Consider the following 27,845-nt stretch of genomic DNA (forward strand, 5'->3'; position numbering starts at 1 on the left):
AATATCTTGGCAAAACTTAACTATCTGCAATAAAAAATCCACGCTTGACGCTTCCAGGAAAACTTGTCATCGTGTAATCTTCGCATCAGGAAAGAAAAAATGATTTCTATCATATGGTGAAAAGCTTGGAAGAAATATTAATTTTTACTGAAAAGGCTTTTTTTTGCAACTAGTTGGTTTTTGAAAACTGATTTGCAATCTCTAGATAAAATGGCTCGAATTATTTGTTGAATTTAGAAATGGATAAACGCATGATTTGCATTCAGCAATACTTTCCGACATTTTCGGAATAATGGTTGCAGCTATTTGGGACGTCATGCACGTGTGTGCACTGGATTAGAAAGATTTCTTTGCTCAGCAATTTTCTCCATTGGCAAATTGCTGTAGGGCGAAAAATGTTCGGCAGACTCAAGCCTCTCCTAGCAAAAACTGGTCCTTCAGGATGTAGTTTGGTTGATTAGAAAAAAATTAGCCGTAATTGCAGATAGCATCGTCCGGAGTCCGTATTTCTCTATTTCTGCGAAATTATTAGATAGCAGTAGCATTCCAAAGAACTCTAACTCAATTTTTTTCTGTACGCCTGGAGCGATGGGATTCATCTTGCCGACTTCGGGCTGTTATGCGCTCGATTGTAACAAGGTCGACACCCATCCGTCCGTAAGTTTACGAGGTGACTGACTACTGCATGGAAATCAATTAGGCGTGGTGGCGGCTGTAAACGAGCGGTCGCGACGAAGCTATGATACATGTTGTCAAAGAACGACAACATTGCTAGATGACTAGGGCTAGATGAGCTCACTTGAACTGTTATACTCTACATTTTCCCACCGTAAACGAAATAGACTAGTCCGGCACAGAAAAGTCATGTCTGAGAAGAAAACTGCAAATTTCCGGCAGCTTTTTTTCCACAGCACACTTGAGCTGCGGTCAAAAACACAGATTAGGTTGCTTCACTAGCACAGACCGTAGGTATGCGCTGTAAGAGCGCATTAAGCTCTCGAACGCATCACCGTACGGACTATTCGTCAGTCCTAGGAACATCGTAGACGAAAACCAGCCAACACATGCCACACGCCCTCGCATCAACGTCAAACAAACCCATGAGTCACGTAAATCGTCAGAGGAAAATAGTTACATTCATTCAATTTACCTTCTGATGAAGCTCTGTAAATAAAAGAAAGAGCGAGATAATCACTGACGAAGGAGAGTTTAATTGTAGCGTTGTCTGTACAAAATAGGAGGCTGACGTAGAGAACCAGAACAAGTTGGAAACAATATTTCTAGCTTTCATCCATAATAACTGCATGAAAATTACGAAAAAGGTGCTATATGATGAGAAATGGTATCGACAGGAGCGTCTCCTGTTGGGAGGTTCGAAGAAAGCGAAAATGCATTTGTTCGAAGTGTGCAAGAAGGTGGCGGCAAGTTTGACGGAAAAAGAAAAGTCCAAACACGCGATAGGGGTGTTTGTAACTAGCTGTAAATGGTTACTAGCTTGAAAGTATCGTAATACTTTCCGCGCATCAAACCTAAAATTTATAACATAATCTATGTTCCACGCATTTTTAGTAGTATTTTTGCTTTAGGTCAGGTTTGATTTTGATTTGATTTGAACGCTTTTAGCAGGGGAGATCCGTGCTCATTCAACGTTATTTAACGGTATGAACTATAGTTATTTGAAAGAAGAATGTTTTATGCAAAATTCGCTTCTCCGTCATGTCGTTGGCGACTTACAATTGGATTGGATTCCAATGTGAGGCTACATATGTGCCTGCGTACTTCCTTAGTGTTCCCACTAGACTTTTCTTTCATTTAGGTTTTTTTTTAGTGAAAGGACTATAAGTTTTGAGAAAACTCTTGTGTTTACCGCTATCATACTCTGTTGTTACTAGAGACAGAATACCAATAAGAAATGTTGACGCCAAATGGAGAATGCTTTGAGTGAACCTTCCTTCATTAGAATTTTCTTTGAATCACAAATCCCAACGAACTCCCTCGCAAAGAAATAAGCTTAGGGTTTTAGAGAAATGTGCCCATAGAAATCCTAGCATCGGGAACGCTTCTCGAACTCAACCCGTATTTGCAAAATGAAATCGATCGTGTTCGTTTCTCACACTCTCGAACAGAACATTAGCTCTCGTATTCGCTTTACTGCTGATGATGGACGGGATGTGCTGTTGGCTTTCTGTCGTCAGCTGGGTGGACCAAGCACATTTGCTGGAGGAATCCAGCTACTCTAAGCACCGTCCTACGCTGAGCAATCGTTGTGCATTAATCGTAACTCTAAATTCGTATTAGTTTGTCACATTACAACGAAATGAACCATCTGACATCGAAAATTGTTTTTGGTCACCGAAGTAATTTGTGAACAATTTTTTGGATGACGAAATGTATTCAACAGACCACCGTGTTCTCTTATAAACAATTTAAGGTATAATTTGAAGAAAAAAACATCCATTTAGAAGGTCCCGTTATGTGGTAGGGAAAAACGGCTGCAAGTTGCTGTTTTCGGTTCCATAAAGGCGGAAATAATGTTGTAATACCATTCTACATTTCTCGAACAAGTTATGATGTATGATTTATGTGAATCATAGATTTCTGTTCGGAATTATCTGGACAGCCGGCTGTACAGCGTGGGCAAGATCGTAGTGCGGAAAACAGAGCGTTTGGAAATTTGAGCAGTTTGCTTGTTGTTAATATGCGGTCATGAGATCAAGAAAAATGAAGTTCAAAGTACAGCTTGAGGAGCGAGATCCGAAAAAAAAAACAGAAAACATTCCAAAGATTCCAAGACAAGGACGATGAGGGAACAAAAGAAACAAACAGAAAACAAATCACTCCACGCATGGATTTATTTTAATCCAAATAAGTTTGTTTCTTTTTATTTTCCTTTTTTCTCTGAGTGTTGCGAATTTTATTTTTAAAACGTTGCAAAGCAACATTGTGCACAAAGTGCACTCATGACAATCTTGAAAGCAAAGCCACGGGGGGGGGGGGGGGGGAGGGGGAATTTTGAAATATTTTCTCCGACTCAAATAATTGTGATGTCGTTGCACTGCCGCCCTGCAGTTCTTCACACCCTTTCTGCTCAGCGTTCTTTGCTGCCAAACCGAATCCATTACACATGATTAGTCTTGGTTCTCGTTCATTAAACCGTTGATTTACGAGGAAAATTCAGCGCTAGGAAGAAGAACAGATAAGCTTAGGATTAGGAAAGAAAACTCTCTCTGATATTCAAGGAACAGAAAGTGGAAGAGAATTTGCTTCTATCACCTAGTCTAATAATGCTCACCCAGAAAATCGACACTCTATGCGAAAGTCAGCTCACAACTACATTAATCTTGTATGTGTAAGAATAGAAGAGTGAAAGGGTCCTTACTGAATAATAGTGAGAAGCTAAATTTATTACGGTATTGTACAACGATTTTCTGCAAAAGTACGTGTTGTAAAGAGAGATAAAGCATGGACGAGAAATATCTAGGGATGAAATGAGGTTCGGCAATGCAGAACACACGCACAAACACAACATGTGCTGAGTGGTCGAAATGTCAGTTTGATTGCAGGGTTGCAGCACACGAGTTATGATTGAGGGCGCCCAAGTTTTTATGATCGAGGAAATACCTGAACAATACGTTCTCGAGAGTACCAATTGAGGAATTCCGCCGAACTCCTCTCGATGGGTCAAGGCAGTCCTTTGCCCCTGCGCGGCACTACTCAGCAGTGTTGTTGTAATCCAATGAGGGATGAAATCACTCGGTCGGATGCACATTTCGTTGAGATGGCACTCATAAAGTTAGAGATGCAGTCACTCACTGCAGAAAAAACTGTGCCATCTCGGGCGCCGCTGGCCACGATGGCATGTCGGCTTCTGCGGCAAAAACCAATAGGACATATGTACGTGCTCACGGAGTTTTCGTTTAATTAAAAAGCCCAACTATCCGTCTTCCAAAAAACCAGAAGCTTGTCCATGCCTGATCAGAAAGACTTCTTAGAAAAAATTATTTTGAAAAATCTAGAAGTGCTGTCTTTCTTTCCTCTTAAATTGGACTTCTAGAGATGCAGTTTCTCGTCGCTTTCCAGTCGAATCTTTGAAAGCTGACAAATTCCACTCATGAATTACAAAACATAGTGTCGCTCGTTTTTTGTTCACCTTATCCAGATATATAGGCCTTTAAAAAGTTGAAGAAGAAAAAAAAAGAAGTAAAACAAGGACAATTCCCTGCAACTGGAAGCATACGGTAAATTTTGCGTGATAGAAATTCCTCATGAAGAGCCATTGACTTGAGCAATGACTATTCGAAGACCACGAAAAAAAAAACAATGCAAATAGAAGCATAACTTCTTTCGCAGCAAACCAATGAATATCTTTTTCTACCACTAACTTAAAACAGGACTTTTCGTCTTCTCAATGATCACATGGCTGCGTAATTCAAAATCTCCTCAATTTGAAACTTGTAAAAAATGTCTGAACATAGTGATTTTCATTTGCAGTACCTCTAGTTAATTATATGGAAATAATACTCACAGAAGTCAAGTATTTTGCGGAAAAAGCTGAGTTTTTCTTGCAAGGTCTTTCAGAAATTTTTGCTTGAATTATCCACAGATTCAACTCAAAAACTCAACAAGACGACTTCGTGCAGGAAAATTTTAGCTGATTATTTCAAACATGTGACTTCTAGTAGTTTTCTCTTCAAGAGGATTGTGCGCGGATTTCTTTGCGATAAAGCATAAAAAATTATATTAATTCTAGAACGGGGAGGTTGACACAATAAACATAGTCGACGCCGAATGGTGTACAAGCGCTGAACGCGATGACTCATCGGCGAGAGTGGAGCAGACAGGAGAGAGAATGTGTGTCAAACAAGGAACGGCGTGCGTCGCGGGAAACGCCTGCGCCCATTCGGTTCAACATCATCGGCGGCGACTATGAAAGGCGTCAAAAGACGCTTTTGGCGCTGACTACGTTCCTCTTAGAATTTTGTGGTAAAAGAAAACTGATTTGTATGACACAAATACGCTCTACAAGAATGAAAGTGAAGAGCAAACGGGAGTAATGTGCATCACTACTCTCCACGACACCGTGCACTAGAAAGAAAACTCCGTCAAGAGTAATCAGATCGGTCGCAAAAGACTTGTATGGATGACGTGATAATTTTCTAACTAAGATATGGCTTGCAGATTCGTTGCAGTTTCGTGGAGAATGCAACTTACACATACTTATTTTAAACAGTGACAGCAATTCATCAATGATTTTAAGTCATTTGAAAAAAGAATCTTTGATAAAGTAGCGAAAATTCGCAACTTCGACCTCGAATTGTGAAGTGTGGCTGGGCACCTCTTAATGACTATTTAAAGTTCTCCCTGCTCAATCTTACCTTAACTTTGAAAGCGCCGAACGAGTACGTAAGCGAATTGCAAAGGCGAGGAATTTCCTGTTACATCATGCATTTATTAAATAACACATGTTTATACTGCGTGTATATTTCTTGTAGATTTTTCCCAAGTCTAATTTTGATCGCCAATCTTTTTTGGAAAACACTTAAAGACAGCATACCACGAATCTGGGGTGGTACGGATTTCAGGTGGAGTATCCGTATACGGGGTCGTAGATTATGGAGACCAGGGTGGTCCCGCTCATCTCTCCCTGCATCACTGCAAGCAGCCGGCCCCTGAATGCTGTTTTGTACGATGCCTTCTATTGCAGCGCGCCACCCTTGCACGCGTAGCGTCCCCTACTGCCTATCGGGGCAGTCCGAATTGATTTTCGACGAATCGCAGGGCGGAGGCGGCGCAGGTGGAGGAGCGTTGCAATAGATGGCATCGTAAAAAAACAGCATTCTGAAGGCGGCTGTTTGCAGTGGTGCAGGGAGAGATGAGCGGAACCACCTCCGCCTCCATAATCTACGACCCCGTACACGGATACTCCACCTGAAATCCGCACCACCTCGGATTCGTCTGGTGATGCCTTTAATGGATCACTCTTCTCGTAGCGTACCCATCGTGGCTCGGAATCACGTGATTAAAAATTTTGGGCGCAGACAAATGACAGATCTTTTGTAAGTCTTGTGGCACAAAATCTGCTGACCCCACATATGTGAGAAGTTAGAAGTAAAACAGACGGAAATCTTCTAAAAATGACTCAAGGTTTGTCGCATTGTGTGCAGTAGGGTTGTTTTTAATCCCGAGCGGGCCCACGTAGCTAGTTACGGTTACTTAGATAGTTTACAAAAACGTCCAATGAAGGAACATAATGGACAATCCTATCCATTTTGTCCTAAACTGCCTCTCTATTTTACGCAAACCGTCGAATTGAAGTCGAATTCTTGTTTACAGACAGTGACATTAGGAGCAGACAGAGAAAACAGGATGGATGTTAGATTCAATGGGGAATAATAATAATACATCAAAGCAGGCACTTTAAAACTGCCGTGGGACCAACCGAGCCTTCAACGCCTTCAGGCCGATGAATTGCTACCAGACTTGTTAGGGCAGACACAAGCACTGACGTGATACATCGGTTGATCCCCCCTCCTCTCCAAATAATGGCAAAGGACCTATACGTGTTCATAAGTTTCACACACTTCTGATTTTAATCTCAAACGCGTTTGCGCATCCAATAAAGGGACTAACTAACGTCGTTTCACGCTTACTTCCTAAGAGCGACTCGTTACATTCGAGCATTGAAATATTTGCAAGAAAAATAGAATTTGAACGCGTTTGCGCATCCCAAACGGGTTGATTAACGCAACCACTTTAATAAGCGAACAATAGACAGCAGCCAAATCTGACTCTGCTCCTCCGAGCTGGCCGCTGTCGCTCTTCACATAAAGGAGATAAGGAAGATATCTAAAATATAACCTTAATACTTTAATACAAGACGTCTGCCTTGTTAATACAGTAAGCTGCCTCGAGATATAAAGGCTAAATGGAAATATGAAGACTGAAAGTATGGAAAAGAGCAGCCATCAGACTAATAGGGTTTCTCAATGAAGCAAAATCACCGATGACTACGGTAAGCACTTGCGTGCAAGCCCTATATTAGCAGTTGGATCTCGAAGGAGAAAAACCTGCAAAACGAGAAGCGCACGTGGCTTGGACTTAATAATGATACGGCTAGCACACCAAAGGGCAATACTTGCCGTCATTCTCTCCTCAAAAAGTGGATGAGTTTCGTGCAAACAGAAATGAGTACTGCCAGAAGTCTCGCATGCAAAGTCCATAAATGAAATGAATAGACTATCAAGCGTAAAAGTGAATGATAAAAAAAAATAGAAGCAATTTTAGCTGCGAGTTTGGCCGCTGCTTTGACATGATTTCACCCATAATTGATGTCCTCTTTTCAATCACCTCATCGCTTCCAGAATTTTCATGCGATAGGACAGGGAAGTGTTATTACTGAGCACTATAGTTGTGCACAAATTAAATCCACCAGCCTTACATTACTTTATTTGCTTCCGAAAAGGAATGTTTGAGGAAATGTTCGGTGCCTGACTTCTACTACCATTAGGTAAACTTCAGCAGATAGTTCGCAACTATCAATGGAGTTCTGCAACTCCTAAGGTGTTAAGATAAGGTAGTTATAACGTTAGCGTGACGGTTCAAATGTCTGGGCTGTTTTTGCTTCTGCGTAGACCTTAGTCCATGCGGATACGCAAAATATCGTCTACAAATATAGGAACCATTGTAAGCAACGATGCAACTCTTTACACTACATGAATGAAGAGATGAAATCTCATAATCCAGTTTATATTTTTAGCCTTCTCTTAAGGAGATTACGAGTTTACCAATCCTACACGTATAAGGAGTTGTCTCTTTGGGTGAGTAGGTGCCCCCGAGGCCTCTGCATCTTGGATTTTGAGGGGAAGTGTTCCACGTTTTCGTTATTATAACTGAAAACTATGCTCCAAATACTATCTAATAAAGGACTCAAGATGAAAACTTTCACAGGACACTGCTATTTTCAATTAAAAAAGAAGTGTTTTGACAATATAGGGAAGTATCGCTCGTGAAAATTAGCGTAGCATGATGGGAAACAAAGTTGAGTACAAGTTTCCTCCCTCACATGTCTTTCTTCCACAAAGCTCTGACACACTGGTAGATTTATTTATTATTAATGTCTTAAACCCACTGTCGTCTAGATTTCCACCGACTTCTTTCCGACAGAAAATGTGTCAAATCAACATGATTTATATTCGTTCAAAGTGGAGTGTGCCCTTGTTTGCTTGGTTTTTTCATCGCCTGTTTATCATAAATGAGTAGTTGTGACAGTTTCTGTCATTATTTTCCTTATCACTACAGTTTTTTCTCGGTTCATGTCCCAAATTCGCCCACTGCTTTGAGCTACTCTTCAACTAGTTTTTGTTCCACGAATTTCCACAGTAATGTAAAAGATGGGAAGGCAATTCGCTTCGTGAGTGTTTTTGAGCGTCCGCTTTCAACTCTCAGTTCTTTGTGGTTAAATTGTCAAGTAAACCACTTTTAAACGTGGTTCATGTGACAAACCAAGCAAATTAAAATCAAAGCATTAAAAGCAATTACAATTACAAATTATTCAGGGGGAAGCTAAATTCAATTAAACGTTGAAATGTTGGGATTCTGAATCTTAAGCAGACGGTCAGAGCACTTTAGGAAAAACTGTGACATTTCCGGCAATGGGTTGTTACTAAGACAGAGCAATGTTTCGACAGACCTAATGCCCACTTGTGGTGCTCTTCGTGTTTGTTTCAAACAATATAGTACGTTTGGCGCTCCATTTACAAACTGTGGTAAATGGTACACGACTATCGCATCTATGGTTGGCGTTGATCGTGTGGATGTGGACAAGAAAGAAAGAAAAGTGTGGACAATAAGAATTCAGACGCGTCAGCGCATCCACAATGGACACTGGCATCTGACTTCTTATTTAAAACCGTAGAAATATGAGGCCTACACCGCGAACTGCTGAGGCCAACCACATCTGTGTCTTTATTCTCCCAGATAATCCTGATTACAATTGATGGGTCCTGGGGCGTGAACGCGTGGTTGGGCGGTTATGAACCATCAACTACACCGGCGCGTAGATGCCTCTTACGCGCTACACTTCATTTCACTCAAGACCTATTAAAGGCATCACCCCACGAATCTGAGGTGGTGCAGATTTCAGGTGGAGTATTCGTATACGGGATGGGAGACTACGGAGATGGAGGTGATTCCGTCCATTTCTTGCTAATTGCCGTAAAAAAACGGGCCGGAAGATGCGGCGCCGCACAAGACTGGCGCGCTCCAATCGAACCCTTTGTACAAAATGGTGCGCCAAAACGTATGAAGCCGTATCTTCCGGGCCGTTTTTTACGGCAGTTAGGAAGAAATGGACGGAATCACCTCTCTTTCCGTAGTCTCCCATCCCGTATACGAATACTCCACCTGAAATCTGCACCACCTCAGATTCGTGGGGTGATGCCCTTAAAACAGCAAGAGATTAACTCGTTCACGAATAATTTTGAAGTGATGCGCCTATTTGAGCACTCGAGTACCAAGTTCGGGAGCGCCATGGTGACCCGACTAGATTTTAAAAATCTTCAGTTTCAGTGTAGAGAAGAAACAACCACAAGAACAAACTGATTCACCACACCGTCTTTCAACTCCCTTTTGACTTTTAATGTTTGATAAAGAAGAATCGAAGGGATTAAACGAATGGAAAAGAAGTGGAGTCAAGACGATCAAGTAAATCCGAATGGTTGTTTTCAAGTCGTTGAGGTTTTCTAAAAGGATTTTTTTTGTTTTTTTTTCTTGGCAAAGGAAAGAAAGCAGCAAACCTTTACCAATTAAAATCACGTTCCACACTAGTTATAAGACAGATAAGGCAGTCACTCTACTACAGGCCCGTGTACTTGCGCTCTTACAAGCTCCCGCAGTAGTTACATTGTAATCCAGATGTAAAGTTTCCTTATCGTTCCTTCAGACGAAAGGTTTTTTAGGTGAACATAAAATTTCCATGCACAATGAACCGAATAAAAAAGGTATATGACCTTAGTTATTGTCGAGAGACGCTACTGTAACGAAGTTCTTAGTGTTCGGGTTGTAGAACAAAGTGGGCCGACAAAAGTGCAGACATGCTCTCCAAAATAAGTAGCGGCAGGGAGAAAGCAAGATAGTGCAATAACAAGAAAGTTAGTAAGGGGGTCAAAATGCTCACCGATAACTTTTGAGTCGGAGAGGAGCATCATATCTGAAAAAAGCTAGGGTAAGGAAGGGGACTGAAGGTAGGAGAGTCGTGGAGATGTTAAAGGAAAATTCTTTGCGTAAGAAACAAAAGTTCTAAGATAGCAAACTGATCGAAGGACAAATTCAGATGTTAATTCAACGAAGGAAAGAGCAGAAACCCCGAGTGCCGGAATTTGTTCGGAAAATCCTAAGCCATGAAGAGAAGTCAATTCCATTAGATAGGCAACACTTACTTGTCAACAGGCACTGGATCTCGTTCCGCGGCTCCTGCTCCCTTCGAGAACGTACAGATCCCGTAAAACATCGTATCCTTCCAAGACCAGATCCAATCCATTTTGAAAGTTGACAGCTTTCTTCACTCGTTTTCCTCTCCAATAAGGGACTGAGAAATATTGTGAGAGACTGGAAAAAATACCTTAGAAACTTGAAACGAAGCAGCTTAAGAACAGAAAAGAAGGAATATGCGTGAAAGAAACAGGTCCCAATGAAGATGCATAAAATCCACTTAACATACACACAAACAACCGGACAGTGTTGAGCGCAATTGTTAGATGATGAAAAAGTTAAGTGACGTTATTACTGAAAAAGATAAAAAGAGAGGCCAATTCAAATCTCTGATTTTGAACTCTGAACAGACCCTGAATCAAAAGACATGGACACGAGCAGGTTTCGAGTCATACATCAGTTCTAATTCAGGGTGATTGGTGCAGTGAACTGTCGCAGTTCAATCGAGAACTATGTGTCACATTGAGCTGGAATAAAACCGCTGCTTTAGCCCGCAACGAAATCTTTGTCTTACGCTACATAGTGTAAATGTAATTTCTCACTTCCCTACTTCTCTAAGTAGCTTCTGATTGGTGTTGAGCGCAAATGTTTTTCCTGCTCGCGAAGCATACGTCGAAAGCTCCAGCTACGTACCCGAAACTGGTTGCTTGAAGTCAGAAAAAACAAAAGAGAAAAAACGGAAGAAAAAATTATGTAGGACCAGAGTCTCTCGACTGCTCTGCTTCCCTCGTCATGTCACATATCTCTGACTTCACTGATTTCTCCTCTGTGAGGGATTCTGACAGCTGTCAATTAAGCGTGATTGTGCAAGGGCAGGAGCGGTAGGTATGTACGTGCGCCAACCAAAGGGTGCGCGTTGCGGCTGCGTCGAGATTCGCCAGTGGCTGAACACGTCTGGCGGTGACTATGGATTCACTTTGTACCCGAGAGGTGCAAAGCCTTGTCTGCACGGTGAATTTCTGCTCTAGTGTTGTCACGTGGAAACGGAGGGGGAAAGTTGGAAGCGAATAGGGGAAGCAAATTCAGTTCATGTACCACTGTACTTCAGAGAGAAAGCTGAGGAGTTTATAGGAAGATTGGATCCATGTCGAGCCCCGCCAAAAACAACGGCGATTGCAAGCGATTGCAGTGAGTCAATAGAAATGTATGAAAGAGTAAGAATTTCTTCGACAAAATGAAATCGAAGACAACCTAATATTTAAATTAAACGCGAAAATCTTTGAAATGAAGCAAACCAGAGCCTGCTGTTAATGATCGATTTCTGATTAATATTAGCTCAGAAACTAGCTGCGGGTCGTGCAACAACAGTGCAAACATTTCGAAGAACAGCTCTGGACACAACATTGAGAAATGAGAATTGAAATCGGGTGAGGCAGTGGTTTTTGCGACCTTCTCGAAATTTAACGAGACCACAATTTGGAGGAACTTCACGAAGTTATAATTTAGAGACAGCGGAGAAATTGGAGAGCTGTGGCGCCGGCTAATCACAGGTATGAACAGAATAGGCGGTGATTAATCGTGGCGGGAACCAATTCGTCAGCCAAGTCAACTTGGTGCAGAGAAACTGCGTGACTTGTACGGTTTGCAACTTCAAGGGTAGTAGATAATGAAGAAATCACGTCCATTTTTGACTCAGCTCGGAGTGGATATTGCCTTAAAAGCCTATACTTGAAAATAGAAGCAAACTTCCGAATCAACGAGTCCTTCCAGTCGTGTATACATTTCCTAGAAACGTTGATCCGAAGTTCTTCAGCGAGTTCACAGCCTACGGGCGCATTCGTCTTTTTTTTATTTCCGGGAACTTGGAAGCGTCAATGTATTGACTTACAAAGATTTCAATCAATTCTACACTAAGCTAGTGGGAGAGCAATGCGGTTTCGGTTTTCCCGAGAGTTTTCCAAATAGCGAATGGATTCTAGAGCAATTGGACGAAAAAGATGTTGGTCATAGAAAAAAGTATCGCTCCCGTTGATCACGCAAGAAATGGAGATAGAGAGGTTTTTTAATCAGGTGTGTAATTTATTTGCTTCAAGTTCGTCCAAGAAGTTCAGCCGCGAGAAAATCGCAACTTCCGAAATGTAGGTCAAGTTAACCCCCTACCTTTTCAATTTGCAACTCTCGAAATGCGATAAACTAGTACCAATGAGTGCGCGAAGGTCTCAGCAGACAAAGTTGTTGACCAGCGCCCAGCGAATGACAAAAATTGTTTCATTACAGGTATTACACAGTACCAATACAGTTTTATCCAACGCAACTATACAAGATGAATCGCAAGAACTAAAAATTCTGCTGTTGGGTTTGACTTTGAAGGTTTTGACCGTCAAAGTCAAACCCAACAGCTAGCTCAGGTAGTTCGTATTGGTTGTTTATAGAAATTTTTGCTTTTTCGATACAGGGTAGGCGTTCTGGATTGGGGAACAGATCTCGCAAGCGAACATTTCAATTTCTGTAAGAGAAGAACAGGCTGATCTTTCATTACGATTAAGTTATGCCAGAGCTGCACTTTTGCATCTGTAGAAAAGCCAAGGAAATAGTCTGCTTCGATTCTAATTTAATTTTTTAATTTTTTTTTAGTGTACGTATGTGAGTTAATAAATGAACAGTTGAATGCGAGCTGTATCGACAAAATATACTGTACTCATACGGTAACCACTGCTGTATATGTTGTTCTTTGAGTAAACCAACCGCCTGAACACTATCCGTAGAATAAATCATTCATGAATTTCACTTTACCAGCTCTAACGTGGCGCTCATCGCTAAACAATTACTAGTTAATAATGTTCAAAAAGGATCGCTCGCAATCGTGGACGCAGTTCAGAACCACTACATCGAATCTCAGTACCCACTACAGAAAGACTCAAGGACACTCGTGGGCACTGCAACACATCCATAGTGGAACAGATTTTGTCAGAAATTTTGTTTTGTGCACTGAAACGGAAAACTCGCTTCTAGTAGATGGTAAAAATTTGAAATCGCTGGTTAACGTCGGTAAAATGCAACTAGGAATGACACATGCTATGAAAAGATGTAAGGGACAAGAGAATTAAGATATAAATTTGGAGGAAAACTCGGAAACCCCTGCTACTAAACATGAGGAAATAAACTATCGGAGGAGAAAGATGGAAGAAATTTCTATTCGACGAGATTAGGTTTTTTGAAAGTTTCTTGCGTATTCACCGAAGAGCTCTAAGCTGGTTATAGAGCACAGAAGGAGAGGCTCAATAAAAGGAAATATCTAATCTTTACAGATGAAGATACAAAGAAACAATTTTTTGATCTTGAGATTTTTTAGAGAACAAACACGTCCGCTACAAACTGTTCACTCTAGAATTCGTTTCTTTCGTCCAACGATCTTCTCAGAAAGAGGAAAAGCACTCGTGAAATAGTAGTAGCGCCGAATCGAGACGAGTGTTCGAGAATAGCAAACATGAACCCTTGTGACGGTTGAGCGTGCGATTGAATGTACGTGTGTAGGAGCGGAGAAAAGCTTTCGGTAGCGCAGCAAAACGCAAGATTTTAAACCGCTCTATGGGTTTGAGCCAAGCGAAGTGAAAAGAAAATTGATCGAATGGGCTAACATCCAGAAAACCCTAAGAGGAAGGAAATTGGTGAATGATGAAAGTTTTATACAATGCGAAAGCCTCCAAAATTTATCGGATCCGCCACAGCTGCTTTATCAGAAAACATGACAGGAAAATAATGTTTGCATAAGGAGTAGTAGACAGCAAATAAAGAGCAACAATACAATAAGAAAAACTGCGGAGATTTGCTTGAATATTCTATTCCAGAAGTTCCCCAAGTCACGTTCCCGAAACTCTTTCCAGAGTTCTTTCACTAGGAATAATAGAGATTTTCATCGTTTCCTCTGCTTTTTCTGGAACACGACGACAGGAAATTGGCGGGAAAGGACGACTGCAGTGGAGAAGAACCTGTCTGCACGTAATAGTGCATAGTAGACACGCGATCTCAACAAACGCTAATTACAACAACGATTTCGGACAAATCGACGCCCCTGGCCGATTCGCCGATATCTGGATGCTTGCCAGAAGAGATTCTCTCGCCAAAACGAGTGCAAATACCGTTCGAATGAATCAGGAAGCACTAGAAATACATTCAGCGAGAACCGTGATCAGAAGATCCATTCAAACGTATTATTCGCTTTTTCCTCTTGCACAATGGATCCGTGAGACAACATCTAGTTTTGCAGGTAATTTTTCGAAGGTTAGCAGAGTGAAGCGCCTATGTACACAGTATCCGAGGAATTTTCTTTTCGAAATGTGTTGACTAAGATAGTCCGGAAAGCAAATATCTGTGAAAATATGATCAAATCACGGTGAACACAAGATAGGCTGCTTTTCCACGAACATTTCACCTTGCAGTGATCACGAAGAATTCCTTATAATCATGGAACAATAGCAACTATGAAATGAGCGTGCAGCAATTAGATTCATTCGAGAATTAAATAAACGGTGCCATTTCTTGGAACACGGAGGTTTTTTTCTGGAATAATCGAATAATCGAAGAACTGAATTAGGTGGACGAAAAAGGAGAAAAAACTGAAGAACTTTAAAAACTCAACTATTTTGTGATGTTAGAAGCATCGCATTTGCTATGAAGGTGCATTTACTCCAATGTAAATGAGATGGAGCGGGTGTAGCGCAGTCGGTTTGAGGTTCTGCTGCCTGCACAATGGATTGGAGGTTCGAATCCGCCCTAGCGCTCACCACGCCTTCCACCCCTCCGGGTCGATGAATTGGTACCAGACTTGTCTGTTAGGATAAAAACACTGACTTGACACTAGCCCCACTAGCCCCACTGGGCTAGCCACTGCAAGTCATAGTGTAGGCCAGTCACACGTTCGTAAACCTCAAACGATTCTGAATTGAAGCGAACGCGGTGGTTCATCCCAAGAGGATTGACTAACGCCAGACCCTTTATCATCTATCCTTTATAAATGAGATGACCGTAGAAAATAAATAGAACTGTGGAGAACGACCAGAGGATGTGAATGAAGAAGAAGTGCTCGCATCTGGAAGGACATGCAGAGTGCTCCCCAGCATGCACTATGTATGTGTCTACACATTCCAGAAATCTTTCACAAACAATCACTTTTGAATTATGAATGAATGTTAAGAGATGAAAGGGTAAGAAATATAGCTATCGAAATAAAAACGACGTTCTCATCCTGAAGAAAATCTTTTTAGACTCGACATTTTTATCAGATATGAACTTTACATCTCAAATTTTTAGATGCTATCCAGAGAGGATTCAGATTTTTCAAAAATAGTAGCACTAGAATTTCCTTGTCTAAAATCCTTTTATATTGATTCATAGCGGTGAATTTGAAAGGAAAAAAGTTCATTAGTCACTAATGGGGAAAGAAGAGACACTAAAGACAAAAGTTTATCATTACGAAGGGTTGATTGTTCTCCCACACTTGAAAAAAAATTCCTATTAAAACAACAGATCTGAAAACTAAACAAAAATGAAGGGGGTAACAAGCAAAAAGGATAGGATCCTGACACAAAAATATTCGATCGCTCGCACGTGGATGCGGCGCGAAGCGTGCACAAGAGTGGCGCGTTGCAAGCGAAATCCCCGATCGTTTTTTAGGACGATTAGGGAAAGATGAGTGGAACCACGCGGGATCCCGCAATCTACGATTACATCTCTGGATTTTCTCGCGGATTCCTTCACAACGTCAGATTCGCGGTACGCTGCCTTTAATGAGTGCAATGCTTTTTTATTCCGAATTCGTGTGATTTTGTGACAAGTTTATTTATCTGGAGTATGAATTCCAGCAATTAGATCGGTGAGTATCAGAGAGTCATAGAGAAATTGACAAAAAAAAAGGCTCAATTCCTCTTCGGAGGGTACACCTTTACAGTATACTGTCCTGTGTGATCTTAGTGTTTACTTCCACACTTCGAAGGAAACTAATCTAACTAATGTCTAACTAATATCCCAATAAAGTGAATTAAAACTGACAGGATTCTATCTTGCAATTGTGAGGACACTGACTGAGTACTGTAAGAAAGCTGACGCTGAGGAACTCCCTCACAAGATTCTTTTCTCGAGTTCGGATCCAGTAAAAGACGATCACTGCTCCTTGAAACACGGTTTGTGTAACAAATCAACCCAGAATAAACGAAATGCCCAAACGGACTGATGGGAACGGCTACAGTATGTATTTATCTATCTATGGGATATCTGGATATACAGTATAACTATAGAAAACACAAAGGAGCTCAACAGAGCCTGTTATCCTTGAGCGACTGGCCATCACAGCATTTTGAAAACGCGGAATAAATAGTTTCAAAATTTCAACCTACTTCATAAACGTATTAGTAAAAAATGACTAATAACGGAGTAAACAAGATAAAATGTACAAGATGTCTCTCTCTCTCAAAAAAAAAAGAAACTCAAACGGGGATTCTTTTGAAAAAAAAAAGTGAATTAAGGTGCTGAAGGTATAGGACGGAACCAAGTCTTATTAAGGACCCTTCTCGTTCCATCCGAAACGAAGAAATATGGAGATGAATTCCTTCTAAAATATAGGGGACACTTGGTTAATATTTGATATGTACCGTTCATTCCACGAAAAAATCTTTTGAACTTAGAGTGGGTTCTTCGAAGAGACTTAATTCAGCAATTGACTGTGAGTCAGAACAAGACAGTGATAAAAGAAAACCGAAAGAATTGAGATGTCTAGTTCAAATCAAATTTCAATTTCTTTCAATTTTTCAAATGAGATTCGTAAATCGAAAAATAATTAGCAGGGTATTCGTAAAAACGTCGATATATCGGGCGTTCTGTGAGCCTGAGCTCTTGAGAGGCGCTGCCGGCGTTGGCGTACGGCAAGCATGATTCATAAGAACATAAAAGTCCACTCGGATCGCTTTGTTCTGGAGATGTCCTTAGCCCGGCGACAACCGGAAGCGAAGTTAGTACTGATGGGATTTGCAGAAGATAAAGGCAATTCGCTGGAAACAGACTACAACTAATCAAACAAAGAGGCGCATAAAGAGGAAGAAGGAGTCTGCACTCCTGCCAGCAATTTGCAATGAAACGTTTCGTTTTGTCTTCTTCCCATCAAAGAGGGAGCGACAGGCAGCCGTAACGCAATAAAAATCGGCATCGGTAGGTTTGGCGAGTAATAACTCTGAGTGGGAGAGTCCAATGATGGCCCGGGCAGGCCACCGTGACCATGACCGCTTCAAACGGCTATCAATTTACTCGTAGCGAAGGAGAGATAAGAGGAGGTGAGAGTTGCGTGATTGTGGCTCACCCGTATGGCCTCAAAAGCGCAGTAAAAGTTCATGTGGCCCTACATTTTCCCGTAAATGTAGAGCAGTTTGTGTTTTCTCCTCAAACAAAGTAATAGTCACGGAAGCGAATCAGCGGGTCGTAAGTGCTGTCGGGTAGCGTCCAAAATCCACACTTCACATTCGTTACGTAGAATTATCCTAGATCGGATGTGGGAGATGAGCGTTGTGACGAAAACAAAAGCAGAAGATGGCAAATTTCTTTGCCTAACTAGGGATTCTGTGCTGGTATTCGTTTTGAAACAAAATAAAGTCAACCAACACAGATCTTTTAAAGGAAGGTAGCATTAAGTTTACCTAAGGTCGCTAACGAATTTAGTCCGTTCTTTCTTAAGTTGGTTGCCCAAATCCTGGTAGAAGTACTGGTCTTCTAAAGAAGGCGTTTGCTCCAAAAATCAAAGTGGAATGGCTGCATTCTCGCTCTCTCTTGTGCACGGAATACCTTTAATGTCTTAAACAAATAAATAAATAAGGAGTCATGCCGTCATGTCTCGAAATGTCTCGTTACAAGCGTAAATACAACGGAATCCTACGAATAGCGTAATCTAATGTGCAAATGTCTCTTCTCACAGATAAATATGCACGAACGTTTGCTACTTTGAGGCGAACAATAGGTAGGAGGGGGGAGAACCATACGTACAATGCAAGAGTACTAAACAGTTTTTTTTTCTTCTACGAGCAGAAGCTCTTCTTCGAGAGGCGAGATAAGGAGAATCAGCTGCGTGGACTGTGTGTAACTGCGGAACAACATAGATTTATTGTTGCATGATGGATTCTGCACCACACGTTGAACACATAAGATCCATGAAAGTAGGAGAATCAAAAAAGACAAGCATTCTCAGCATGAGCATAGAAACAGAGAACAAAAACGAAAAGCTACTGAAAGGCTGGAGAAAGAACAACTAAAAGAAAAAATAAAGAGGACTGAAAGAGTAGAAAGGAGGGCCAATTGAATTCTGTGCTGATTAATTGATGTCCATCTGATTTCAAGGAAAACTGATGTATGAACGCTTCTATTCGCATTCAGGGCGCGCCAAAAAATTTTCAGTCCTTAGTTCCCGTCAAAAGGTAGCTTTGCAACAATCACAAAGAACATGCGAAAACGCACCTACACATCGAGAGATCATATGGATCAGAAACAATTCAGTTGATTGATTGATTTATTTATGCAACAGACGAGGAAGAGATAAAAAGATCAGTCGGGGTTCTACACACATAAATTTTCTGGATATGTGTTTCATGTTTCTACTGTATAGAAGGAACGTTTGTCGCAAACCTAACAATTGAACGCAAGCTATGGGATTCACTGAAATTTCATGAACTGACGACAAAACCCTGGATGACGTATCTGGTCCAGAAAATGTTCGAAAATTACGCGAATTAGGAGAGATCTATATAAGAAGAAATTCACGATTATATCGTAAAAAAGGCATGCAATGAAGGGTCATTCTTCTGCGTAACTGGGAATGAATTTTTTACGAGAACCGTGAAATCGCACATGCGGTTCGAATGGTCTAAGAGCCCCGGGAGCTTTTATTTAGGTAAGAGATTCCGTTTGCGGAGCACTTAATCCTAGCACATAACATTGGAACAAAGAAGACTACGACATGGCTGGACAGGACAGCGAAGTGCCCTCTGAGGATTAAATCGGGATGCATCACCAAACAAACTTCGCACTTTCTGCGTTCAGTAGCAACCTGCCTCTCTGGCACGTACCGGATGAGTGCAAAAACAGGGCTGCTCATGCTCGGTCTCCTATGGTCGAGAACCCTGCCTCATTAAGCAACCTGCGTGAACTGCTCACGATTAGGAATAAATTGAACGAAGTGTATTGTCTTCTATTAAACAGTTAAACGACCTGGCTGGACAGGACAGCGAAGTGACCCCCAGCGGACTAAAACGGGATACATCACCGCTACACCAAATCACGAGCAGTAATTTTTTTGCCTCTTGTTCATAGGTTTTCAAGTAGATTAAGTGCCGAGGTTCCGTGTGATGTTACTAGAAAAATCCCGATGACCGCTGCAATTTCGGTGCGTGCAAGGGAATTGATTCGAGAGAAATCCTTAGGAAAAAGATTGAAATATTAAAACGTGTTCTCGAAATTCGATGTTGGTTCTGAAGTGTTGCGCGAAGTAGAAATTTCCGATGGTATCATAGGTTTGAAGGATTGAAGTTGAATTTGTAAAAATGTCGAGTACAAATTAAAAATAGATGGCATAAAAATGTCAGCTTCGAGCTGGAATCTGAAGGGCAGAAAGGATATCTATAACAAGGAAGACTTTTGTGATTTCTACATTTCGGCATAGCAAACAGAAGGTTTCTGGGAAAAACAACGGAAAACTCTACGATTCCAGCGTGATGAACCGCAGAATGCGATTTGCATGAGGTATGCGCTCTTTTCTTCTGCTCAGCCGCCCGAAATGGCTCCACCTACAAAATGTGACCAAACGTTTTTCTTTTTCCGCCGCGTTCCCAGCATTCCAGTGCTAGCACTATGCTCAGGTGAGCAATTTCAGTGATAGAGTGCGAATGAAATCTAGTGTTGTTTCCTCGTGTACAGTACTAGTCGTGATTTGTGCTGTTATATTTTACTGGAGGGCAAAGTCACATTTCTATTCAAAGCGATTTGAATGAGTCATTCTTGCATAACACGCCAATTTCCTCCAATCCTCGCAAATCCGCGATTCCTCTTTTGTGAAAAAAGAGCGGATATGAGAACGACTGTTATGGAAGTGAAAGTGGAAAGGTCGTTTCTTAACTGACGTCCCTGAGATTGGGACAAGAAATGTCTCCTCTGCTGAGTCAGAAATGTGCCGCACACCAACTCGCTCTCAGGTGAACTCAGCTGAAATTCGTCTTACAAGGTCATAACAAACAGAAGGAAATAGCCGTCGGCTTGAGGTTGCTGCATTTGCAGATGAGTTCGAGAAAATGCTACACTTTTTTTGAAGGAATTCAAGAGTACAAGTGAAGATTTGCTGCAAAAAATTAATCCTTTTATAATTCGATGTGAAAGAAAATCTTACATGTTTTTCTGAAAATAAGCACAAAAAGCCGAGCACTCACAAATGATTTTAAGTACCTAATGATGGGAGGCAGCGTTTTTCCTGAATGCCAGCTGATAGAAATATGAACCGTTCTCGATACGACTTGGACCATGATTGCTGCATTTATCAGCGCAAGCGGTTTGATGTGGAGAGAAAAAGCCTGTTGGATTTCGAGTCCTGCCATGAACCGCTACGGATCGTCCACGTGCTTCCCTGCAGATGTAGGTGCAGTTGGAAGAAAGTGTTTTATCCGTTAACGGAGCTATATTTTTTTGACACTTGCATGCTAATCATCACTACAACACGAACTGCTTTGCTCTGTTGTTTGTTTGTTCTAACAAGTCATGTTTAGAATGCGCCGGATACAGCAGTTACAAGAAATGACAACATTTGACCAATGATCGAGTTATAACCATCCCAACATACTATTGTACTGTATTTAAAAGACCACATAATTTTTTATAAGTAATATAAGAAGGCTGGTGTGGTGTAGCGGTTAGAGGTTCCGCTTCCTGCACGATCGATCGAAGGTTCGAATCCGCCCCAGTGCTCACCAAGCCTTTCATCCCTCCGAGGTCGATAAATTGGTAGCAGACTTGTCTGGGAGGATAAAAGCACTGACTTGACACATCGGCTAGCCACCGCAAGTAATTGTATAGGCCAATTAAACGTTCGTAAACCTCAAACGGTTCTGAATTGAAGTGAACGTGGGGGCGCATTCAAAACGGATTGATCAACGCCAGAAACTTCATCCTTAACTTTAATATAAGAAAAGAATAATGAATGAATGCCTTTAAATAAATAATAATAGTTAGAGTTTCATATGACTTGCATCTAATCTCATTTCAGCTGCTCAAGCATGCATTCATTGCGTTCTAAATATGACTTGTAGAGTAAAAGGGTTCTTTTTGTTTTTTAGGGCTTTCTTAAAAATTAAGTCGCCAAAACTACAACCATTAGATAGAAACTGATGAACTTGCAGCAAAAAAGCTATTGAAGAGAACCTGAAGAAATGCTCTAGTTTCGAGAACGCACATGATGGTATCGCGGACTTTTATAGGAAGCTTGTCGCTAGTCTCTCCTCTACTTTCCCAGGAAACAAACACGATAGAGGGTCGTTTCGCTGATTTGAGCACTGTTTTGCGATGGTTAGCTTTAGTTCGAACTGAATCATAGAGCTGACTAGTCGCGGGTCAAAACGACATGAAGCTCGGTGCGGCGGTTGGGAACGATGTGGGACCATCGCTGGCTTCACTTGGACTGGAGCAATGAGTGGTTCCAGCGAGGGTCCCCATCCAATCCGAACCGCTACGCTCCAGCGCACCACTTCGAGCGCAGCCGCTTACGCAACTGTGTCGAGCTTCGTCCCGTTTTGAGCAGACAATAAGCCTCCTATGGTTGCTCCGCAAAGAGAATTGCGGGGAAAATTTTGCAGCTGGCTCTAGTTGCGTTACGTTTGGATTTCATGTTCGGATTTCTTTAAACTTGATGGAAACATTTGCTTCAGTTCTTGCACTTATCAACTGCTTCTGGTCATTCGCTTCCTGTCTTCTAAATTTCTGAATACTAAAATATGAGGAGCTTTCTTTCAAAACTGTTCTAAGCTAATTCCTATTAATCATTTGCAATTATTTTCTTTTCCCAGGCGACTACATTTTATTTTTAATATCGAACTATTTCAATATAACCATGATAAAAGAAAACTAAGAACTTTTCTTTGCTTTTTTTGATGTTTATGTAGCACAAAAATTTCTGTAAGTTACTGTACTTTCACTGTTTCTGGGAAATCCCTTCGAAAATATGTAGGAAATGTGTAAAAATCTCGATTTTTCTTTTGCTTTTTCAGTTGCTTTATGTCACTACTGTGGTTCCGCAGAGAAGCGGCTTCGATGAGCAAAACGTCAATAAAAAGAGGAAAAGTGAGAGCTCAATGAGTGATTTGTCTCGAAAAATGCTTTCATACTCTGATCGTTTCTGAACGATGCTGTCTACTGTATTATTCTATATAAAACCAGGTCACTGTAACCAGTTTGTACTTCAAATAGACTTTTGCAGCTTATCGTTTTTGCATTTTCCTAATGTAAAAAGAGTACAAAAATTTCTGTAAGTTACCGTTCATCTACTATTCCTGAGAAAATTACCAGAGTTCTTATAGGAGTACCGCAAAATGAGAAATTTCTATTTAAAAAATGTTTTCAAGCCAAAATTGTCTTCAGGTGATCAATCTGAAACCCGTGGTGAAAGAGAGAGTGGCGGCAAATCTGTGAAAAAAAATTGTTCCGACGACTCAGAAGAGTAGATGGCAAGCCATGATAGATTGGAACATGATAGACCCAAAGTTGGGAAGAGGAGTGGAGAATTCCAGGAAAAAAAGCAAGGGAGTTACGTCGAAAAGGAATCAGCTGATATGAAAGTGACGTGTGCCGTCGGAATGCGCCCAATAGGGTGGCATGTACTTCAGACTTAGGAGAATCAGCTCAGCGTTCGCACGTAGTACTCAACCACGTATCGGAGAAGATGGAACAGACGAAACAAAAAAAGAACTATAATAAAATAACAATTAAAATAATAAGAAAACACTGAATAAAGTTGCGTTGACCTAATCACAATTTGAACGATATCGTCGTCAGATTTTCGCGCACTGTGATTAACTGCAGGGGTTTGCTTGTACTGCACTGGATGATTGATGTTCGCGCCCGGTCCAAAGAAGAACTTCAGCAGGCAGCATTTAAAAAATGTGGTAATATAACTAATCATAGGAATTAACGTTCATAGGAATTAAATGTAATTGATCATAGGAGTCTTCATACCTTTTTGCAATTTTCTCAGTATTCGCAATACCCTCGCTAGTAATCCTAGGATTTTCTTCCACTAAGGCACTCCCGATTTCGATGTCAGAGTGTCGAGTGATGTCAGTGAGTGATGTCATCAATGTCAGAGCGAGGTTCACAAAGTCATCCAAAGTTATACTTCATTTCGAAATCTGCCAAACCGCTTTTGACTGACCAGAGGGCAAGAGCACGACCCGACTAAACGTCAGAATTTTTCTGCAATCCCAACACTCATGAATTTTCGAAATTCATTCGGCATCACATGCTGCTAACGCACATTTTCGTTCTCTATTTGGAAAAAAATTCCGTCAATTCGACATCTTTGAATCCCTGAGCATGCGAAAAATACCGAAGTTTATCTACACAATATTTTTGGTGCCAAAAATCGGGAACACCTTATGTAATCATCCTATAATAAGAGTTCACGTCTCTTTTTGCACAATATTTCCTCAACAGAATCTTTCTGAAAAATGTTTGATGAAGGATTATTCAGAAGCAGGACGGACTCAGCCGCAGAAAGTTCAGATAGACAGAGAACACATGAAACATCTGCATAGATGAGAGGTTTCATTTTGTCCAGCGAGACAACACTTTACACATTCAAAAGTGAAAGGATGAGACCGCGTACAATGAATTGCCGGCGGAATAACTTGACATTTTAGAAAACTTTCGCCCTTGTACAACCAATGAAACCCACTTTGCTTTCACTCCAAGTTCACTTTACGCGTTTCACTCAATTAATCCTACGGGTGTAAGGAGTTGTCTCGTTGGACGAGCTGAGCCCTATGTCTCTGGTAACTAAATTTTCACGTATATTTCGATATTTACTACTGGCTCCCAACAATCCTGTTAGTTATCGGAGACGAGAAGAACGGAAGAGCGTGGAAACATTGTATTTATTGTTTTATCTGAATCAAAGACTAGAAACCTCTGCTCCCTCCGAACAAAGACCCACTCCGCGAGTCGCTGTCCCGGGACCGAGAACCGGATTAGGAACACGAAACGTGTTAGATGTGAGTACCAGAATGTTCAACAGCACAAGCTGGAGAACAATTAACATGACCCGATTTTTTCATCTCGACACTCCCAGGCGACTACGGCATTTCTGAATTCTTTCGACTACTTTTGTATTACGAATACTTCTATTGTGCTATTGTGTGAACATATGTGTGACGATTCTTCAATACAATAGTACAATAGATCTGCACATACGTATGAGAATGCGTTGAAATTCTTCGGAAACACAATGAATACAAAATGAAACCAAACTAGGTCGTGTATACATTTCAATGATTTCTTTGAGGCTAACTGTGCTGCTGTAGGAATTTCCCAGCTTTTCACGTCTCCGTAGAAAGTTGTCTAGGATAAAAATTTATAACCGCCAGCAGGGACGTCATTCTCACAGGAATTTCCATTCAGTTTCGAGTAAATTTACGAGAAAAGAATTGAAAGACGTCATCTCTAGAAGCGAACGTTTTTCTCATTTCGACTTTCTGCTAATACATAACGTTTTTTTTTGGAAGAAGACTGCGGAATCACCAGTGTGGAGTGCAACACAGCGTTTCCGTAAGGTTCTCTCGAGTTCAAAAGGAGAGTGCGTCATTAGTCCTCTGCATGGCTGGATTATCAGAGGAGCGCACGCAATTCTGTATGCATACACAGATATAAATGCGACTTTCAGTTTCGTTATTCATCGAAAAGAAGCTGGGCTGAACAGGAATTTTTCGAAAAGTCAAATACGTGATCTATCCAGAGATATTCGATATATGAGGCAATTCATACAGAATCATGACAATGAATGCAGCACAATGGAAATACTTTGGAAAGTTTTGTCTTCCAGCATCGTCAACCCAGACCAATATCCGTTGAAAATTCTTGCCCACAACTTTCAGAAACAGGATTCAAATCTTAGATATCATTTAGGGAATAGAAGGAAACCACTCAAGTGAGGAATGAGAAAAGAACAGAGATTATTGTTCCGGCTTAGTCAGATACTCTTGTGTCTTTGAAAATTGACCTAACTCAGGTGAATTATAGTAAGAAATATCGCCCCGCCACGACGAGTTATTTCACAACTAACTAGCTGGAGAGGTATTCAGCGATCACACCCTCTTCCACCTAAGCAGTCGTTTTAATAGCTTTTAAAAAAAGGCTTCTAATAGGAAGATTGTGTTACCACGACAGATGATTTTTCAGAGACACGATTGTTGGGTGAAGAGAAACATCAAAATAAACTTGATAATGAAAGTAAAATGTAAAATTGCTCATAGCATAATCGCATACGTAGGGGCAACAACAACGTTGACCGCTTCTCTTCGCGATCTGCTACTTGCTTTTCCAGTTTTTTAGCAGCGCTCAGTGATCGATGGCTATGGCACCTGATAAGGAAAGCCAAACACTGAACACCTTCTATGCGAAGATAGTGACAAGTGACATGGAGGAATAATTGTGCATTGCAGATGATGAAAGCCTGCCACGTTCTCGAAATTTTCTCTATTTTTCCATTATCCTCTTCAATTTCACTCATGATTTAAGTTACTTTTAAAAAGGTAACTGTTTCTGCACGAAACGAAACCTGCTATAAAGAGCCGACTTCGCCAACTACACTCTCACTTAATCGAAGGAAGTAAGTTAGGATTATCGATGTCGAAGGTATTTTTCGATTTTCATTATCATTTGGTGCATTCCAAGCGGATTGATTAACGCCAGATACATTATCACTTTAATATTACTATAAATGCTCGAACATACATTCGCCTCCCATCTTTAACGTCGATAATCCCTCTCTATCTCCCTGCATTAATAAATAAACACACCTGACTGCGCCGGACAATAAACACTTCTGACGAAAATACTAGCTCACTTATGAAAAATTGACGATGTTGGGATCTCTCCAAGAAAATATAGGTTTAGGAGATGTAGATTACGATCATGATAGTGTGAAGGCCGAATTTCCCAGAATCATTCTGAAGAACAGCGTGGAAAACTGCCTTCGTGTTCGAAATTTCCTAAGAAAATTTCCTTATAGCGCCTCCCTGTGCACGCACCGCATCTGCGAGCGAACGGCAATCAAGAAGGCTTCTTCAGCATCGTATTCAAGTAAACCGCATGGATCTGAAGGAACCGACGAGCGTATGTACATAGACAGCTTTACAAGATGCCTTGTGCGGAAATTCGTCTAGGAAGGTCGCTTCTCACGTCATTTTTCAGGACGATTGTTGGGAAACAAACTTGAACGCGCCCACACTAGTGATCTGCACACCAAACTCTCTTTTTGTGGAGAGAGCCCGTCATCGTCGATTTCGTGACATGCTGCCTTTAAAGTTGTGACACACTGCACTTCATGTACACACTGTCTATTAGGTACTGTGAATGGGCTTGACAAAGACATTTGTGGGAGCCGTCACACTTCCCAGCAGCAGTGCTCGTCCGAAGTTAGACATAGCACACACTCAAAGCAGTGAATTCTGAACTGGCCTTTGCAGTGCTCCCTCACCAAATTTTTAGCTAACGAAACATAGAACTCTAACTTGTAAATCTTCTACTACTACTAACTAGAAACTCTAACTTGTAAATTTTCGTTCGAGGCTTAGGAACTTCGTCGCAGATAAGAGAAGGATTCTCGTATTGTCACAACGTTTCGGAAAAAGTTCACAACGATGGCAAAATATTTCTTTTGTGGTTACTGTTGTCATAGCTCATTTCTTCCATTGTAACCGAACGAAAGACCTCCTCCAAATCCTCTGATGTCCAGGAAAATACCTTAAGAAACCAACTTAAACTGTTGCTTAGTGCTGAGCGATTATTACATCTACGATCATGTCATACAACGAATTCCGTAGATAAAATTCTACTACGGACGCTGCAGAACGAGGGAAAGCCGATAAACCGGTGAAGTGGCTATCGCCGGGCAGAACTGACAACATACATTCTGGCATACAAGAGAATCCATCCTAACAGTGCTATTGCGAAGAGGAGTAATGGAGGAAATTAATAAAGCTGATATAATTGACAAGTAGATGAATAGTGTAGGAAGTGTCCAGTACTGTCCTTATTGCTCCACCCAAATTTAGCCTAAATCGGCTAAGTACATTGCTAGGGAGATCTCCGAGTCTCCAGTAATGCATGGGATTTGGAGTGCAGTTCGCAAA

At 41.1% G+C, this 27,845-nt stretch overlaps 2 protein-coding genes across 5 annotated transcripts in view; one reads left to right on the forward strand and one right to left on the reverse strand.

Annotated features, from left to right (window-relative positions):
* RB195_018139 (uncharacterized protein) overlaps positions 1-23,792 on the reverse strand; it is a gene marked incomplete at both ends in the record, with an annotated part of 52,862 nt that extends 29,070 nt beyond the window's left edge. For 3 of the 4 annotated variants that reach the window (XM_064185442.1, XM_064185441.1, XM_064185443.1), the window contains 2 exons: positions 10,175-10,207; positions 10,437-10,537. In XM_064185442.1, the coding sequence (XP_064041321.1) occupies positions 10,175-10,207; positions 10,437-10,537 (134 nt within the window). Of the gene's footprint in view, positions 1-10,174; positions 10,208-10,436; positions 10,606-18,110; positions 18,184-20,951; positions 21,077-23,470; positions 23,534-23,673 lie in introns of those variants that run through there. The other variant, XM_064185444.1, reaches the window with a different exon arrangement.
* RB195_018140 (uncharacterized protein) lies at positions 20,928-21,264 on the forward strand (the record flags this gene model as incomplete). The annotated part of the gene is made up of 2 exons (XM_064185445.1): positions 20,928-21,088; positions 21,216-21,264. The coding sequence occupies 2 exons, from the start codon at positions 20,928-20,930 to the stop codon at positions 21,262-21,264; spliced, it is 210 nt and encodes a 69-aa protein (XP_064041326.1).
* Positions 23,793-27,845: the final 4,053 nt, after the last annotated feature.

Source organism: Necator americanus, chromosome II (assembly GCF_031761385.1).
Source record: "Necator americanus strain Aroian chromosome II, whole genome shotgun sequence".
NCBI classification, from domain to species: Eukaryota; Metazoa; Nematoda; class Chromadorea; order Rhabditida; family Ancylostomatidae; genus Necator; species Necator americanus.